The sequence below is a fragment of the Chironomus tepperi genome, unplaced genomic scaffold (genome assembly GCF_022539635.2).
Source record: "Chironomus tepperi strain 1889 unplaced genomic scaffold, CSIRO-AGI_Ctep_v1 contig_89, whole genome shotgun sequence".
NCBI classification, from domain to species: Eukaryota; Metazoa; Arthropoda; class Insecta; order Diptera; family Chironomidae; genus Chironomus; species Chironomus tepperi.
Genome location: NW_027226211.1, coordinates 547438 through 563979, shown reverse-complemented (window position 1 = coordinate 563979; position 16542 = coordinate 547438). Strand labels below are relative to the sequence as shown.

The 16542-nt window shown below is 34.8% G+C and overlaps 1 protein-coding gene across 1 annotated transcript in view; it reads right to left on the bottom strand.

Moving 5' to 3' along the window:
- Positions 1-16542, bottom strand: part of LOC139086876 (dipeptidase 1) — a 68031-nt gene that overhangs the window by 33337 nt on the left and 18152 nt on the right. The window contains exon 2 of the mRNA XM_070635494.1: positions 3279-3640. Within this exon, the coding sequence (XP_070491595.1) occupies positions 3279-3451 (173 nt within the window). The 5' untranslated portion in view covers positions 3452-3640. The remainder of the gene's footprint in view (positions 1-3278; positions 3641-16542) is intronic.

Genomic DNA, 16542 nt, shown 5'->3' with positions numbered 1-16542 from the left:
TTTTTCTAAGAAAGGATTTGATTTTCTTCCTTTCTATCTTCTATATTACACTGTATTCTATACAGACACGAGTGTATCTGTAACTCATGGATAAAAAAAAACATATTTTCTGATCGCTGTAAACGAAAGTGATTTAAGGATCACACTGAGGTTTGGAATTGTTTACATATTCTGATGTTTGGTTGCTATTTGTGTGGAAAACAGATTACCAGATCGAAGGTAAATGGCAAATTCAATAAAGATTTTGGTGGATTCATGTGGAGGTTTATGAAGAAAATATTGAAGAAGTTTAAAGGTTGATGAAATAAGGTTGGCAGGGTTAGGGGTTCAATTTCGTTGTGGAGACAAAGACTCTTAACTGCACATCCTCTTTGCTACTTCTAGATTTTGCATTCCATGTCATCATGTTGGTCAAGCTGTCAAACTTGTGATCATTATTGCAGGTGTTTTGATCAGAACAGGTGAGTCGAGGTGGCTCGAAGACGGAATTTTTGAGTATTTCGGTACCTAATTCTTACGATACCGTCCAAACGGGTTTGAGTCTTCGAGCTCTGAGTTTGAATTTTGACGAAAAAGTCTCAATAGACTGTCTCAATCGGGCATGATTCATAAAAAAGCCCAAAATAATGGCATTGAGCATTTACATCTTGACCCAGCACAAGCTGTTTTCCCCAAAAGTTTTTTTGACAATAAAAAATTGTTGAACATTTTGAAAAAATCCTGATAATCTCAAGACTTGAGAGAAATTCAGCAAAAGCTTTTAGATATGCTTTCGTTGCTCCTTCTACTGCTGCATTTGAAGACATTTCGATTAAATAAAATTTGTATTTTTTTCAATAGTTTTCTCGATTTGTTTCTGTCAACCTTAAAATTTAATTTAACTGAAGTAGCATTGAGCAACTGTAAATCCTCGTGTCTCAAATAAAAGAAAATTTCACATCTCAATCTCATAATCCTTTTCCTTAATCAATATCAATTTTCCTTATCGTACTTTTTTTATATTTTGTCGAATTTTCTTTATTATTTCTTTATTTCATTGCAAAGTTAATAAGTTGGTAAGTAAGTAAGTATTTCAGCATCAATGCTTCTTTTCATTCTGGTAAATCAACAACAGACATTCATCCATTCTCGTCTACCTTACTTTTCCTTTAGTTGCTGTTTCTTTTTTTTATTGATGCTTTTTTTTGGAATGGAATATTGGATGAGTTTTGGGGGCTAGGTTGACTGACTTGGTGGGAATATTTGTTGTTTGAAGGTTGACTGACTTGGTGAAACCTGCTTTGGCAAAACCGTCGAATGTTTTTATTTGCGTTTCGTCTGCTATAGGATGTTTAATGAGGGTGGGCTCGCTTGGCTTCGCGATCAAACTTAACCTGATTCGTTAGGACCAACCTGCTTTTGCGGATTGACGGGACGTAATCAGGAATGCAACATGGAGGGGATTAATTGATATAATCGTGAAAGCTCATGTGAGCGTACTCATGAACATGCTCCATCTGGGGATGGTTGGATTCAGAAACAGCTCAATATACATGAGCGAGGCTGACTAAAGCCATATTGATCATCAAACCATATTTGGAAAGACTCTATGAGTTCTAAAAACGTCTTTAAAATGGAATTGAAGAACTTTTCCAAAAAAAATGGAGTAAGTTGACACTCAAAATCCTGAACACAGCCCTATCTACATCAAATATCCCAAAAACTGCCAACTTAAAAACACTCAAAAAATGCGCTTTAAATTCACTTCCTTCCAAACTTTCCCATTTCCATCAAAAAAATAATTCTGTAAGCATAATAAAAATTTACTTCATTTCTCTCATTCTTCCTTCCTTCCACAAGATTCACTTGCCGCATTCATCGACCTCAAAAAAAAAGAGTCAATTTTGAAATTTAGGGAAGAAAAGAAACGGCAACAGAAAAAAAAAATCCTCTCATGTGAAAAATGCGGAGAGCACATAAGCATGAAAATCGCAGTGATTGAGTTAAGCCAACCCATGATTTAAATTTTTTTTCCTCTTCCTTTCTTCGTTCTGATTGTCAACAGTCTTTTTTTTGTTTGTTGTTGTTGTGAATGTCTGACTGTGTGTTTAGACATTTTTTTTTGTGTCGCTTTTGTTGAGGGTCTGTAACATGCATCGACTTGACTGATTTTTCTCTCTTCTTCGAAGTATCCATAAAAGTCAATTGGAAAGGTTGGGTATGGTGGGAAATGGATTGAATAAAGCGCATTTGTGTGGTGTAGAACAAGATCAGTTGATATGGCTGTCATGATCTTATATGGCTGTCATGGTCTTATATGGCTGTCATGGCCTTATATTGCTGTCATGGTCTAATATGGCTGTCATGGTCTTTAATGGTTGCAATGGTCGTATATGGCTGTCATAGTCTTATATGGCTGCCATGGTCTTATATGGCTGTCATGGTCTTATATGGCTGTCATGGTCTTATATGGCTGCCATGGCCTTATAAGGCTGACATGGTCTTATATGGCTGGCATGGTCTCATATGGCTGTCATGGTCTATATGGCTGTCATGGTCTTATATTGCTGCCATGGTCTTATATGGCTGCTATGGTCCTCATTTGTGTAGCTCGGAATCTCATCAAGTCCATTTTTCCATAGAAAATTAATTATTCCGTAAAAAAATTCAATCCCTGCTTCTGACTTTGTTGCAAAAAAGTTAATAAACTTTCTGCTGACAACGAAATTCAATCAAAAAAGTTAAAACTGTGGTTGATCTATGTGAGTTAGTCCAGGAATGTTCAAGCACAGAATGTTCCTGATTGAGACTTTTTCCTGACATTTTTTCAAAAACTATTAAATTCTGCTTTCAACAACCTTACAATCCACAATCAACATGCACTATCAACATATGCAAACAATATTGTATCAAAGCTCTCTAAACTTCATCCTTAACAGTTTTTATATTTCAAAATAATTCCATTAAAAGCTTCAATATAATCCAAAATGTCTGAACCCATAACACAGCATAGTGAAATAAAAAGTTATGCTAAAAACTCATGTAACAATGTAGAAGCAGCTATAAAAATATTTTTGTTTGCTTCTGCTGCTGCTTTTCTGTTCCTTTTTCATGCCGCAACACATGTAAGTGTACACAGTCAGTCATTTAGATACACATATAAAGTGTGCTTGTGTGATGCCTTCATACATACATGACTTAAATGTTTAGTGACCCATGTAAACGACCATAATTTAATGCTGTATTTGATTTATTCTTTTTTTCACATCACAAACAGAACAAAAAGTTGTTGTACTTACCCGTCTATTAAAGGCACTTCTCGTAATACTTTTCTTACTATTTCCATACGCTCTTCTAATTCTAGGGCTGTAGCCTGATTTAATGTACACATTAATGATAAAAAATTGATGATTATTGTCGTCAAACATAAACCACATAATTTGAAGAATTCCGTGCGCTTACGACGTCGCATCTCACACTAATTTTTGTTGGTTTTGTTGTATATGTTATGTATTACCACCCTCAATTTTTATGCCGAGCTATTTTGACGTCTGTCCGGATTTGGGATGCGAAAATCAAAATATAAAAAAAAATTAGGCTGATAAATCGACACAGATTTGATATCGATTTATTTGATGATAAAAGATGCAGCTTTTTTGATCTGAAAATATTGGAAATGGGAAGTAAAAATTAGATTGATTAATTTTGATAATTTTATGACAGGGTTATGCTGGGGTGGAGAAAAATTCATGTTTGGTTAAAGTATTGCTGATTGCAAGCGATCTATAATTGGGCAGTCAGCGATAGAACCAGTTTTAGAAACCTCCGAGAGACCCAAAGACCTTACTTACTTACTTACTTCGCTGGCCGTACAGATCAAGTGTGATCCATGGCCTCCCTCAGTCGGTTCCTGAAGCTGGCTCTATCGCTGGCTACCGCTTGCCAATTTCCAATTCCAAGTGTGACACTATCTCTATCGACAGCTTCCTTCCATGAGTTCTTTGGTCTGCCACGCGATCTCTTGCCATCTAAAAAGTTGGATTTAAATACCTTTACCAATGGAGCATCAACAGGCCTTCTGATAACGTGTCCAGCCCACCTAAGTCTATTCACTTTAATGCGTCTCACAATATCAGCTTCATGGAAAAGCCGATACAATTCTTCATTGCTCCTGCTCCGGAAAAGGTCACCCACTCTTTTTGGTCCAAATATTGATCTAAGCACCTTTCTCTCAAAAGCGCCTATTGCATTTTCGTCAGCTGTGGTCATGTTCCATGACTCAGCACCATAGATCAGACCCAAAGACCTAAAGACCTAAATACCTAAAGATAAAAAGACCTAAAGACCTAAAGACCTTTTTTTTTGATTCATTTTATATATAAGCATTGCTGCTGTTTTATATTTTCTTTCTTAAGTGTAAACATTTTGCTGCTTTGTATCATAGTTGCTCATTACTATTGGAGGTCATTCGAAATTGATTCGTACAAAAATTCTTTGAGTTTTAATTTAAATGAACTAATTGATCTGGCATTTTTGATAGTGTTTGGGATGGAATTGTAACTTATAAGAGAACGGATGTAGAAGTTGGATGCTCTAATACCATTTTGCCTAGTTGGGTATTGGTGGTAGGGACAGAGAAGTTCGACCGATTTCTCGTATTAAAATTGTGGATGTGACTCATGTTCCTGATCGTGACATTGTTTTTACAAGTATTGTTAATTATTTTATGCAATAGAGTAAGTGATGATAGCTCACAGAGCTTTGAGATAGGTAGACAATTTATTGAATATAAATCAGTTTTACTGGAGTACCAGTCTTTTTTTAGGACAATTCTTAAAGCTTTTCGCTGTAGTATCTCGAGGGCTTGGATAAGATACTTTGGTGCTGCATAATATATTATGTTCATGTAGGAAGTTCTACTTTGGACATAGGCGAAATACATACTCAGAGCGGTTTTATCAGATATTAGATGGCGGATTCGTTTCAGTGCGAATATGAAGGGGATAATTTTTGACTGAATCATTTGGAAGTGCGAAGCGAAGTTCAAGGTCTCATTTAAGTACAGTCCTAAGATTCTCAAGTTTTCTACACGTTCAATTTGAATTCCATTTAGCGATAGATATAGGGCATTTTCGGTGAAGTACTCATTACGTTTCCTGTTGTGGAAAAGTAAGAAATTTGTCTTTTTGGCGTTTGGGGTAAGGAAATGGAATTTGAGCCACTTGGAGATTTCATTTAGATCATTCTGGATATGTGATTGGAGAATTGATGGTTCTATTGCTGACGTGACTAGGGAGACATCGTCACAATAGATAAAAATTGATGAGTTAAGATTTAGTCTTACAACACTATTAATATATATATTAAATAGTAAGCCAGAGATGACTGCACCTTGTGGTGTGCCGAAAAGAATCAATAATGAATCGCTAAGAGTGTCTTGTGAGCGGACTACTTGGGAACGTGAATCAAAATAAGAACTGATAAGGTTATAGAAGAATTGTGGAAGTTGGAACTTGCGTAATTTGCGAAGTAATATGTCATGTGAAATTGAATCGAAAGACCTAAATACCTAAAAACCTAAAGACTTAAAGGAGCTTCTACTGCTAAAAGTGAAGTTAGGTTGAATTTTTATTATTTGATGATTTGATCAAGCTCATTAATTTAGTGGATTAATATTATGCATCGCAATTTTTTGCGATAAATGAGAATTCATTCAGAAAGGATCCCTGACCGTCCTAGACCATCCCTGATACGGATAATTATCGTAATACCAACTTTGTGGACATGAGTTCAAGACTCGGCAGGAGAAACTTTCTCATCTGTCCATTTTCGAGCCATATGCAGTGAAAGCTAGATCCTACAATGACAGCAAAGTAGTGCTTCTGATTCCACTATAAACTGAAGAAGCTAAGTGTCTTGTTGGTGGAATAAGTAAGGAGTCTGGCTCATAATCAATGTGGTAACTCGAAGGTCATCGGTTCGATCCTATCCCATGTCAAAATTTCTCTTTTCTACGGAAGCTTAGAGAGCTCTAAGTCGACTCAAGTCAATTACATAATTCGGGTCCACATCGAGCTTTGCTACAAAACCGTAGCCCTAAATTTGAGTACGGCTTGTTTGCCCACCAGATCATTCATTAATCTGTAATTACCCCTGAAACGCATATAACGCAAAGCTTATACTTATGTAAGTTTACAAGAGCTTACAAGGCTTTAAACTTTAATCATTTTTTTCATTCAACAGTATTTTTTACATCAATTTAATAAGCTTATTACGAGCAACTTTATGCTCTATCCAAACATCTCGTAATTTCCTTTTGAACTTTCCACAATAGTTGAAAAAACTTTTATTTTTTTTTTCTGACATCGCCCGAGTCAAGAGACACTACAACATCAAAGGGAGTTAAAAAAAGAAGCCATAATTGAATTTCCATAACAATAGTTTGAATTCATATCCTTTTATATCCATTCTGTTATACTTTTTTATCATAATTAAAAATTAATTTTAGAGATGGGAATTCTTTTTTGTTGAGGTACTTTATGCTGGAAATATGGACAGTAGTGGTTTTGTATGAGGTTGGGATATAATCAAATTATTAAGTATATTATTCCAGGACTACAGTTTTGTGGGGACGATCATAAATGATGTCAATTACAAAGTTTGATTTATTTCTGTAAATTTTTGAGCTTTTTGCGTATTTTTTTACTGCCGAAAATGTCCATGTACCCGAGCAACACAAACGAAGAAGGCGTTTGTATGGCTGCCAAAAATATTGCGGCTTCCAATTTAAATTAGGTTAACTTACTTACTTCGCTGGCCATACAGATCTATGGCCTTCCTCAAATAATGCCAAAAAATGGCCTTTAAAGTTCCTTGACGGATTTACGGATCATTGCCCAGGTGATCAACCTGTGTGTCGCGACACACATACATTTATTGAGAAATGACATTAACCGGATGCTTTTTTGGTTTCGGTCGTAGCTTACCGTCAAAATGTGCCGTGGCACAAAAAAAGGTTGCCTAATATTGCTCTACCTGAATATTCCTTACCTTCCTGCCCCCAAATAATTATTTACAATCCAAAATATCCCTTAAAATATCAAGCAAGTCCAAATATCCATAATATTCATTCACCCAAAAGGAATCGGAACTGTCAATCTATAATAATCGAGAGATTAAAGGAAATCGTTGAATTTTTAAAATTCCTAATAAGTTCCCATCCGATTCATATCCAGGCCGTCTATGACAAGCAACAAAAAACTAAAAGAAGTCAAATAATTCCTCATTATGAGGCATAACATTATAAGTATAATACGTTAATGAAATTTCAGTTTTTTTTCTAATTTGGCTAATGTATTTGGGTCGTTTGCATTTTTTTTTCTTCCTTGTTATCTTCAATCCCTTCTGTCCTTTCATTTATTCTCATTTTCCGCAGTTCTTAAGAAAGTTTTTAACGTTTTTTTGCAGTTTTTGTCTTGTTTTTGAAGCTGTGATGCTTTAAAGTTTTTAAAGTGAAAAATTTAATTTTGTTGAGTTTAAAATCCTATTAAATTATGTCAAGGTGGTTAGTTGGCTCTGGAACTGTGAAACATCCTTGGAGTCTTGACATCGACAAAATCTCAGGATTGTGACAATTCTTAGGGATTGATTTCTCTAATAGCGGTACGATGCGATAGGTACAACATGATATACCATATATGCAGTACAGGTATGCCATGTTGCTACACCAGTTGTACCCAGGGCTTGAAGTCGACTCAAATTTTCTTTGAAGTCGAGTGGACTTTTTCATATAAAATCGAAGTCAAATTTTGACCTCTGGGTGAACGCTTGCACCGGACATAAGTACGTCCTTGGACTTTTAAAATGGAAAAAAAAAATATTCGAAAATAAGACACCGGGGATTGAATCCAACATCATCGGCACGTAATGTCAACGCTGTACCATTTAGGCCACTGATGCTATTTCACCGTATTATAGCATAACTATACCTACTTAAATTATGTCTCACAATCGTCTCAAAATGTTTGGAAACACACAAATCCAGTTGTGGGTTTCACAACACCAGTATCCCCAGTAACCAAACGTAGAATGTTCTGAATTTCAGACAGTATGTCTGTAAATAAACTAGCTAAACGCTAGCTATTAACTGTCTGAATTTTAGCTAACTGTTTAATAGCCAGCTTAAAGCTAGTCGCTTTTCAGCTAGCTGTTGTATATCCAGCTAAAAGCTAGTCGCGTTTCAGCTAGCTGTATTATATCCAGCTAAAAGCTAGTCGCGTTTCAGCTAGCTGTATTATATCCAGCTAAAAGCTAGTCGCGTTTCAGCTAGCTGTATTATATCCAGCTAAAAGCTTGTCGCGTTTCAGCTAGCTGTTTTATAGCCAGCTTAAAGCAAGTCGCTTTTCAGATAGCTGTTTTATAGCCAGATTAAAGATAGTCGCGTTTCAGCTAGCTGTTTAATTGCCAATTTAAAGCTAGTCGCGTTTCAGCTAGCTATTTTATAGCCAGCTTAAAGCAAGTCGCTTTTCAGATAGCTGTGTTATTTTTTTACAAACAGTGAAACGAGTGATTAATTATTAATAAAATTAAGTAAATAGTGTGAAATCATAACAAAATAAAGAGGCAATCGATAGTAAAAAAGGATAAATTATATAACAACAAGAAGTAAGTATAAATTTATATCTTAAACATTAAAAAAAAATTAGAAAACTCAAATTTATAAAAAAACGTGTTAAAAAAATTTAACAAAAATTAATTAAATTTTGTGGATTTTTTTTTGTATTATAGGCTGATCATCTGGCATTTGACGGGCATCAACGTTTAGGAGTGAGTATTTAATCATTGAGTTTGCAACACTAATTCTTTATTCTTAATGATTTTTATCTATAATATTTAATCTTATTTCATACTTCTCTTCTCTTTTCATATTGATCATATTTATACGCAGTTTATCACGTATTTCAGCACCTATTCTATACCATTTGCCAAATAAATACCGAATAATAAATAAAATTTTATAATCCGAACAATTTTTGGTATTTTTGAAAACCTTTTTTACAGGCTATATACGAGTCATAAATTTAATAATTTAGCAAGCTATAAACTAGCTATAACCTATCTCATTAACTAGCTATAACCTATCTAAATAGCTAGCTACAAATTGTCTAAATAGCTAGCTACAAACTGCCTAAATAGCTAGCTACAAACTGTCTAAATAGCTAGCTATAAACTGTCTGAATAGCTAGTTATAAGCTGACTAAATAGCTAGCTATAAACTGTCTTAATAGCTAGCTATAAACTGTCTGAATAGCTAGTTATAAGCTGACTAAATAGCTAGCTATAAACTGTCTAAATAGCTAGCTATAAACTAGCTAAATAGCTAACTATTAGGTATCAAAATATCTAGCTAGTAACTATCTAAATAGCTAGCTATTAACTATCAAAATATCTAGTTAAAAGCTAGTTAAACAGTACTGTCTACATGGTATAACAAGGACGCTGAAAAGTTAGACGCTGCAGCCAGCTAGCAGCTAGCTTAGCGACACTTTATGACTAGCTAAAAGTTAGACGTAGACTGTCTACTGGTTACTGGGGTATGTCATAGAGAATGCTTAGATGTGGCTCGAATTTATTTCAAAAATGTCATCATTCCTACAGCCATTATTTAGATCAAATTTTTAGTTGATCGACTGCTTAAAAGTTTCAGAACCATTGACTTAATAGACAAAACTCACAAATTTTTTTATTTTAATAAATTAAAATCTCAAGTTTCGCACAACAAAACAAAGTATTTTTCAGGCAGCACAAAAAGTGCAAAATAAAAAACTTCTCAATCTCATTTCCGTTGCCATTAAATTTCCATTTCAGATTTCAGTGCCATAAGGAATAAAGACGAACTCATAAAGCATTACAGACATTTCAAACAAAAGCAACACAAGAACAAGAAAAACTTTTAATTTCTGCTTCCTTTCAATATTTTATTTTTCATCCTGAACTACATGAAAAAGAGAGAAAATTTATTCATTAGCATCACAGCGACACAAATGGAAAAAGAGCCATGATGATGGAAACAAAAAAGAAAGTAAAGTGAGCAGGTTCTATCAATAAATTTCTTCTTAGGAACTATTTTTATGACTGCTAAGTATAAAAAGTAGTAACTCAACATGTATATTTCGATACGTGTGGATGGGAAAAGTTTTTGGAAGGATGTGGAAAGTGTGAGCGCTTTTTTAAGACTTGTCAAATTAAAGGCATTTTGGTATTGGTAATTGACAGATGGAAGCCAGCAATAGAGCGCATGGGGCCCATATGCCGCTTATAGAGAATGTCTGTAGACAACTCTATCTTACGTAGTAACGCGCAATGCAGGTGTTTAACGTCCTTCAGCCTATCTTATCCAAGTACCTAATTTCAACTCTTAGGGGTGCATTCCTAACTATGCCAAGCCAAGCCTCCCAAGTGGTGCGGTATTAACGGAGCACGTTAAGTTTGAGCGTGAGGCCTAGTAATCCCATCCATAGCTATAAAGCATCCCATGACTACGAAACATAAAGACTGTCCTAGACATTGGCATTAAAAAATAAATCCTTAACCTAAACCTGAGATATTTAGACATTTATCAAAGAACCCCTCAAGTACGACCAAATCAATACCTAAAAGATGCACAAACCGCATCTAAAAATTCCCCAACCTACAAGACACAGCAAACGACCTTAAAAAGGTAAAAAAATGTATAAACTTAAGTGAAATATGTGAAGCTATAGAAGAAGAAAAAGTAGGAAAGAAATTTCTGTCTACATACCTATACATCATACACACAAGGAAGTAGCAAGTTAAACCGCATTACCATAACTTCTCGCTATGATTTATGATGAAATGAGATATGTAGAGCCGGTCGAGACTTACGTATGTGTATGAATCCACTAAAGCTCTCAATGACAAATGGCAGCTTTTTTTAAGTTCCTCTATAGCTGCTCAAATGTCGAGGGTGGAACGACACACACATACACATTTTATTGCATTGGATTTGAGCTCTCTTGCATGAGCTCACGACAGTAACTGTAAATAATATTTTATTCAATAAATGAGCAAATATTGAATTTGTCATAAAATTTGTGTGCTGCACACGCTGACTAAAAAGGGAGCAACCATAACACACACAAAAATATAAAGCCAAATGGATTCTTAACTTCTTTTTCTTTCAAGTCTTTTATGCTGAATAATAATGTCAAAAATAATATTTTTGTGTGCTGCAGAATTTTTTTTTTGTTATGCTTTGCTTATGAATTTTTTAGATGTTTTTCGATTATGCTTTTATTTATTTTTGGCAGTGACGAAAGCAACAAAATACTACACACAGAAAGGTAAGCGACTTGAAGGTCGAGGTTAAGACTTTTTTTGGCAAAATAAGCGCATTTTTGATGTTAGTTGGATGTGATTTTGGGAGGTCATGGATTACAATTGGACTGTCTGAGGGACACAAATGAAGAAAGCGCTGTCACAGAGCATTTAAGGCTCTGCTTAATCTCTATTATTGACACCAAAAATTTCTGATATGGCGTCTTAGTTACTAGTTACAATAAGTAAGTTAGTAAATAGCTTAAGGCCCTTAAGATTTTAATATTTTTCAAATTTTTCCAGGTTTATTGAACATCTAACAAGTCTGCTGTCATAATGACTGTCTAAGAAGGAGATACTTAACAAGTTAGACACAGACTAGAAGCTAGTCATCTTTAAATTCGTTCTATAATCCTGTACATTAACCGAAATATCAATTTTTGACTTTTTGAATTTTTAACGGCGGCTCACAGCCTCCTTTTGAAGGCTGCAGGCAGTAATGTCATCAAATAAGTGGTTCGGATTCCACTGTCAAGATAACTATAGGTCTAGGCAGAGTGTGGCTTTCTCAAAAACAATTCGACAATCAAATGTCGAAGAATTCGAATTTGAGACGGCCACACTCTGGGTCTAGGTTTGAACGATGATCTGGCGAGTCCTCACATGTTAAACTGTCAATACTCATGAAACGCATATAAAAGCGCAGCTATGGACCTTAAGGTCTGAAAAGCTAATGATTATTTTTTTTTTATATATTTTGAAGGCAGAATAGTGTTGAAGCTGGGAGATAGAGAGACTTTAGGTCGATATCCTGCCTTAAGTTGGAATTCACAAGGAAAAAGGCTCCCTGGTGGAACGAGGCTGGTGACATGGCTTAGGACGGTAATGAAAGAATCCCAGTTAGATGTAAAAACTGAAAATTTGTACAAGCTTTGTGATTCGGCCAGCAATAGAGTCAGATTTTAAACCATTTGTAGTACCCTAGGTTACACATCGCCTAGGCTTCACAAACTTGAACAAGCTTTGTGATTGGGCCAGCATTAGAGTCAATAGAAGGTCTTTTATAGCAACCTAAGCTCCAAGTCAGAGCATGGTTCCAGTACGTAAGTAAGTACATTAAAACGGTGTGAATATAAAAACCCATTCCAAAAAAAAAATTCACATAATGGAAAACAAATGTTATGCTATGCAAATGATGTCACTCACGTGCCATAGAATCATAACAGAAAGAGCTTTCATTGCCTTCTGCTTCAAAAAAGCCACCACCCAATTTTTTTATACTAACATTGTTGTTGTATTCTTGTATTTATTTCTATTTCCTTTCAACTATGCTGCCAAATACACATGTATGGAATACAGTTTTGTTTATTATATTCCGGTTTCTACAGCCATTGTTGATGTTTAAACCGCATTCACTTCGCCAAAAAACTTAAACTAAATTAAATATTCTAAATCTCTAAAATTTATTTGTTTTTCTATCAATTTGCTGCTTTTTAAGGTTGAATCAGTTTTGTGGTGATTATGAAGGTGTGTCAATTTGTCTGCTGGAATTTAAGGACTTGATTTTCAATAATTAAAATGTACAAATTTGAATTCTTATGTATAACTCCCTTAAATCGTCTAAATTCAGAGTTAATCATGTTCTTGGTATGTTAATCTACTGCAGTTATGGGCAAACATTCATTTTTTACAGCTCACCATGGTGCCGCGGTACACAGGTTGCCAACACTAATACTTTATCATAGAGACATCGCTGATATGCTGCGAAAAGTTTAGTAAAAGCTATTCAGCTCTATATTCAGCTCAACCACAGCAGCGCTAAGGCGTTTCAGCTTCAGCTTATAGCGAGATCAAAATCACTCCTTTGATGAACACTTAATTGTTTTATGCCTACAAAGGAAGGCTGTGGGTCATGTAATCACTGCATATGATTCTAAAAAGAACAAACTCACGACCGATCGCAATATTTAGGTCCTGAAGTACGAAACTATGATTTTTATACGAGAACCTTAGTAGTATGACCACTTGAGAGGTCAAACCTCTCCGCATCCCACTCCTGATTCCCTCCCCACCATGAATACACGTCACAGGAAGCTTCTCACTGTCAGGAAGCATCAAAAACTTTCCCATTCATTCAATAAACATTTTATTTTTCAGCATTTATGCATGTATGTCTCGCTACTTACGAAGAGTTTTGTGAAAAACATGTTCGCGCTTGTGAATAATGAGAAGAAGGACGAATTTCAGCAGTGACACATGAATTAGTGTTAAGGCGCATTTTATGATAATTAATGTTGCTGGACTTAAATATTTAAACTCAATATTTCCGAGTGCCACAATACAGTCGCTAAAGCACTGATTGTATGACAAACTTTATAATTACGTCAATGTGTCCTGCTGGAGCCTCATAACTGTATTTTTAGAGTCAGAAATCTAGGTCATACAGGACAAAAAGACCCCCAGACAAGCTCACAAGCGTCAACCTCTCAAAACTGCACGAACGGCATGTGCGTATACAATATTTAATATATTGTCTGTACGTTTTGAATTTCTATGAAGCAAAAAAAAGAAGAAAATTATTCATATTAAATACAATCTCACTCACATTCATTTCTGTCAGTTGAAACATTTTTAATGCGGGAAGGGCGTTAGCATTGCAATGTGGCATGCCATTAGATATGTAAAAAGCTCACGCAATCATTTTATGATTTTGCTATTCGAAAATATTTGCATAAAATTTTTGCTTCTTTGTAAGTTTTTTTTTTATTTTCAGTCCTTTTATGTGTTTGTGTCTATAAAATGGATGTGAGGGAGACAGAGTTGGTTTTCTGGATTTTTTCATGAGTGAAGATATATTGTGGAACTGATGTAGTTATTAATGGCTTTAAGATGCTTATGGCAGTGGCATGACATCATGACATTCATATCATGACCTGAGTTGGCATTAACATGACCAGCATTAACATGACCAGAATTAACATTATCATGAACAGAGATGGCAGGCTTTAATGGAGGTCCGCCTCCGTTGACAGTTGCATCTATTGTATGCTATAGTATTGCTTAGCCTACTCTAAGCAATAGAATCAGATGGAAAGTCATAGACTCCAAGTCATAGCATGGTTCCAGGCAGTAAGTAAGTAAGTTAAGGACTATGTATGTCCTTGTGATCATTTCGAGATCAATTTAAATGTCTCAGATAATTTCCATTTTTATTTCATGATTTTTAAGGCTTTTAAAACTTCCATCAGAATCGTTTCCTTTTTTTATCGAGTCCACAGACCAAAAACGAAGACTTTCCATTCGTCTTTTATATTTATGACAACGACAAATGTTTTTTTCTCATGACACAATTACAATTCTTTACAATTTATTTTATTTTATACCCATTTCAATTCAACTAACTGTATATATGAACCCGAGCGACATAAATGAAGAAGGGTCCGCCACGGAGCTTCCACTTAACCTCTTTTACTAATACCAAATGGAAATTGCCTCTATATGAAGTCCAAATGGTGTCAATAGGGCTGCCAAACGGAGGCGAAGTCTTCAATTTGTGTCGGTCGGCATTTAGCCTCGAAGGAGTAATAAGCTATTCGTTTTTAACACTTTCGACGACCTCAATTGCTCTCATTTTTTTTTGCTTTATTTTAATATTATTAGCATTGGTAATTACCGAATGAAGTGGATGGGTTTTTGCTTTTTACAAACAGTCGAAATAAAACTTTTCTGAATTTTGATGCCCTTAAGCTGTTGATGTTCATTTTTAGCATCAGAAATGAGGTTTTAGTGGAAATTTTTTTGTGTAAAGTACTCTAAATTATAGTCTGGTAACATGGCAGTCATGAAGGATTAATAAAGTTTATGGTATTTTTGAGTTTATGTCGGTGTAAATTTTCAGATTAACTGAAATTGTTGAACTATTTTGTGAAAATGCTTTTGGCATTGGAAAACTTTATACAAGTAAACTGAAATCAGATGAGGAATTTTGAGTGATTAAGGAGGAAATTACTCGATTTTAACTGTCAATTTGACTCAAAATTGAGGATGAAATGATGTTCTTGAATTGCAATTTGTATGATTTGAACAAGACTGAGACATTCGTCCAGGTCCTAATCTTTAGAATTTATACAAGCGGTACTAGACCCTCGTGTGCATCAACCAAGGAAGTAAGTATAACCAAAGGTCGACGATTAATTTTGCATGGAATCGAGGCAACCCTAGTCGACTTTTTCATACAAAATCTGAGTTGATTTTCAGTACTGCCTGAAACTATGCAAATCAATCAATTGTCTGCATTATGAGTTCCTTTTAGAACCCTAACAGGCAAAAATACAACTTTTAGGTACCTTAGGGGTATTTCTGAAGCATGAAAATATACTCTATGCCTGTTTGACGGAAATTAACTTATTAAGTCGATGAATAACTGAGTAATTGTATGAAAATTCAGCATCAGGCTGGCATCAGGATGGAATTAAACTAAATTTCGAGTGCAACTATCACTAAGTCGACACGATATTGTCCTCATGCCACATTTATGACTTTTTTGGCACCATGTGCTGTCTTTCAAAATTGTTAATTTATTTTAAATTAATTAACTGAAGTAGACATCTCAATGTAAATACCCAGTTAATTAATATCCGACTATAATACCATTAACATCCAAAAATCTGTGACAAATGCGCAAAAAAACCATTAAAAATTTTACTTCCTGCTGTATAAGAAAACTTCCCTCAATGAAATAACTGTTCATAATTAAGGCATTCACTTGTTATTCATTTAATTCACAAAAATGAGGTCTGAATTGTTTTATATCAATGGAAGCAAATAATTTAAAAACTCATAAAAAAAATATCCAACGCCTCGGGTACGAAACAAGAGCAAAACCTTTTTTTCAATTTAAAACTTCTTTCCGCTTTTATTCTTCGTCGTACATTTAAAAAATATATATAAAATGGGTAATTTTGAGTTGTTTCTTTATTATTTCCATTATGAATTATTGTTATAAGTATGAATAGTGAGAGAAAATTTTCAGTTTTTTTTTATACATTTTATTTTATGATGAGGAATGAACAAGTTTTAACTCATTTTCTATGTCTTTGCTAAAAGTTATCGTAAACAATTTTGGTACGAGGGGTGGGATGCTGATGGGGATTATGGCTGAGGTGAATTTTAGAGACAATAATTTTGATGGACAAGGGTTAATTTATTGGCCAAAAGGACCAATGT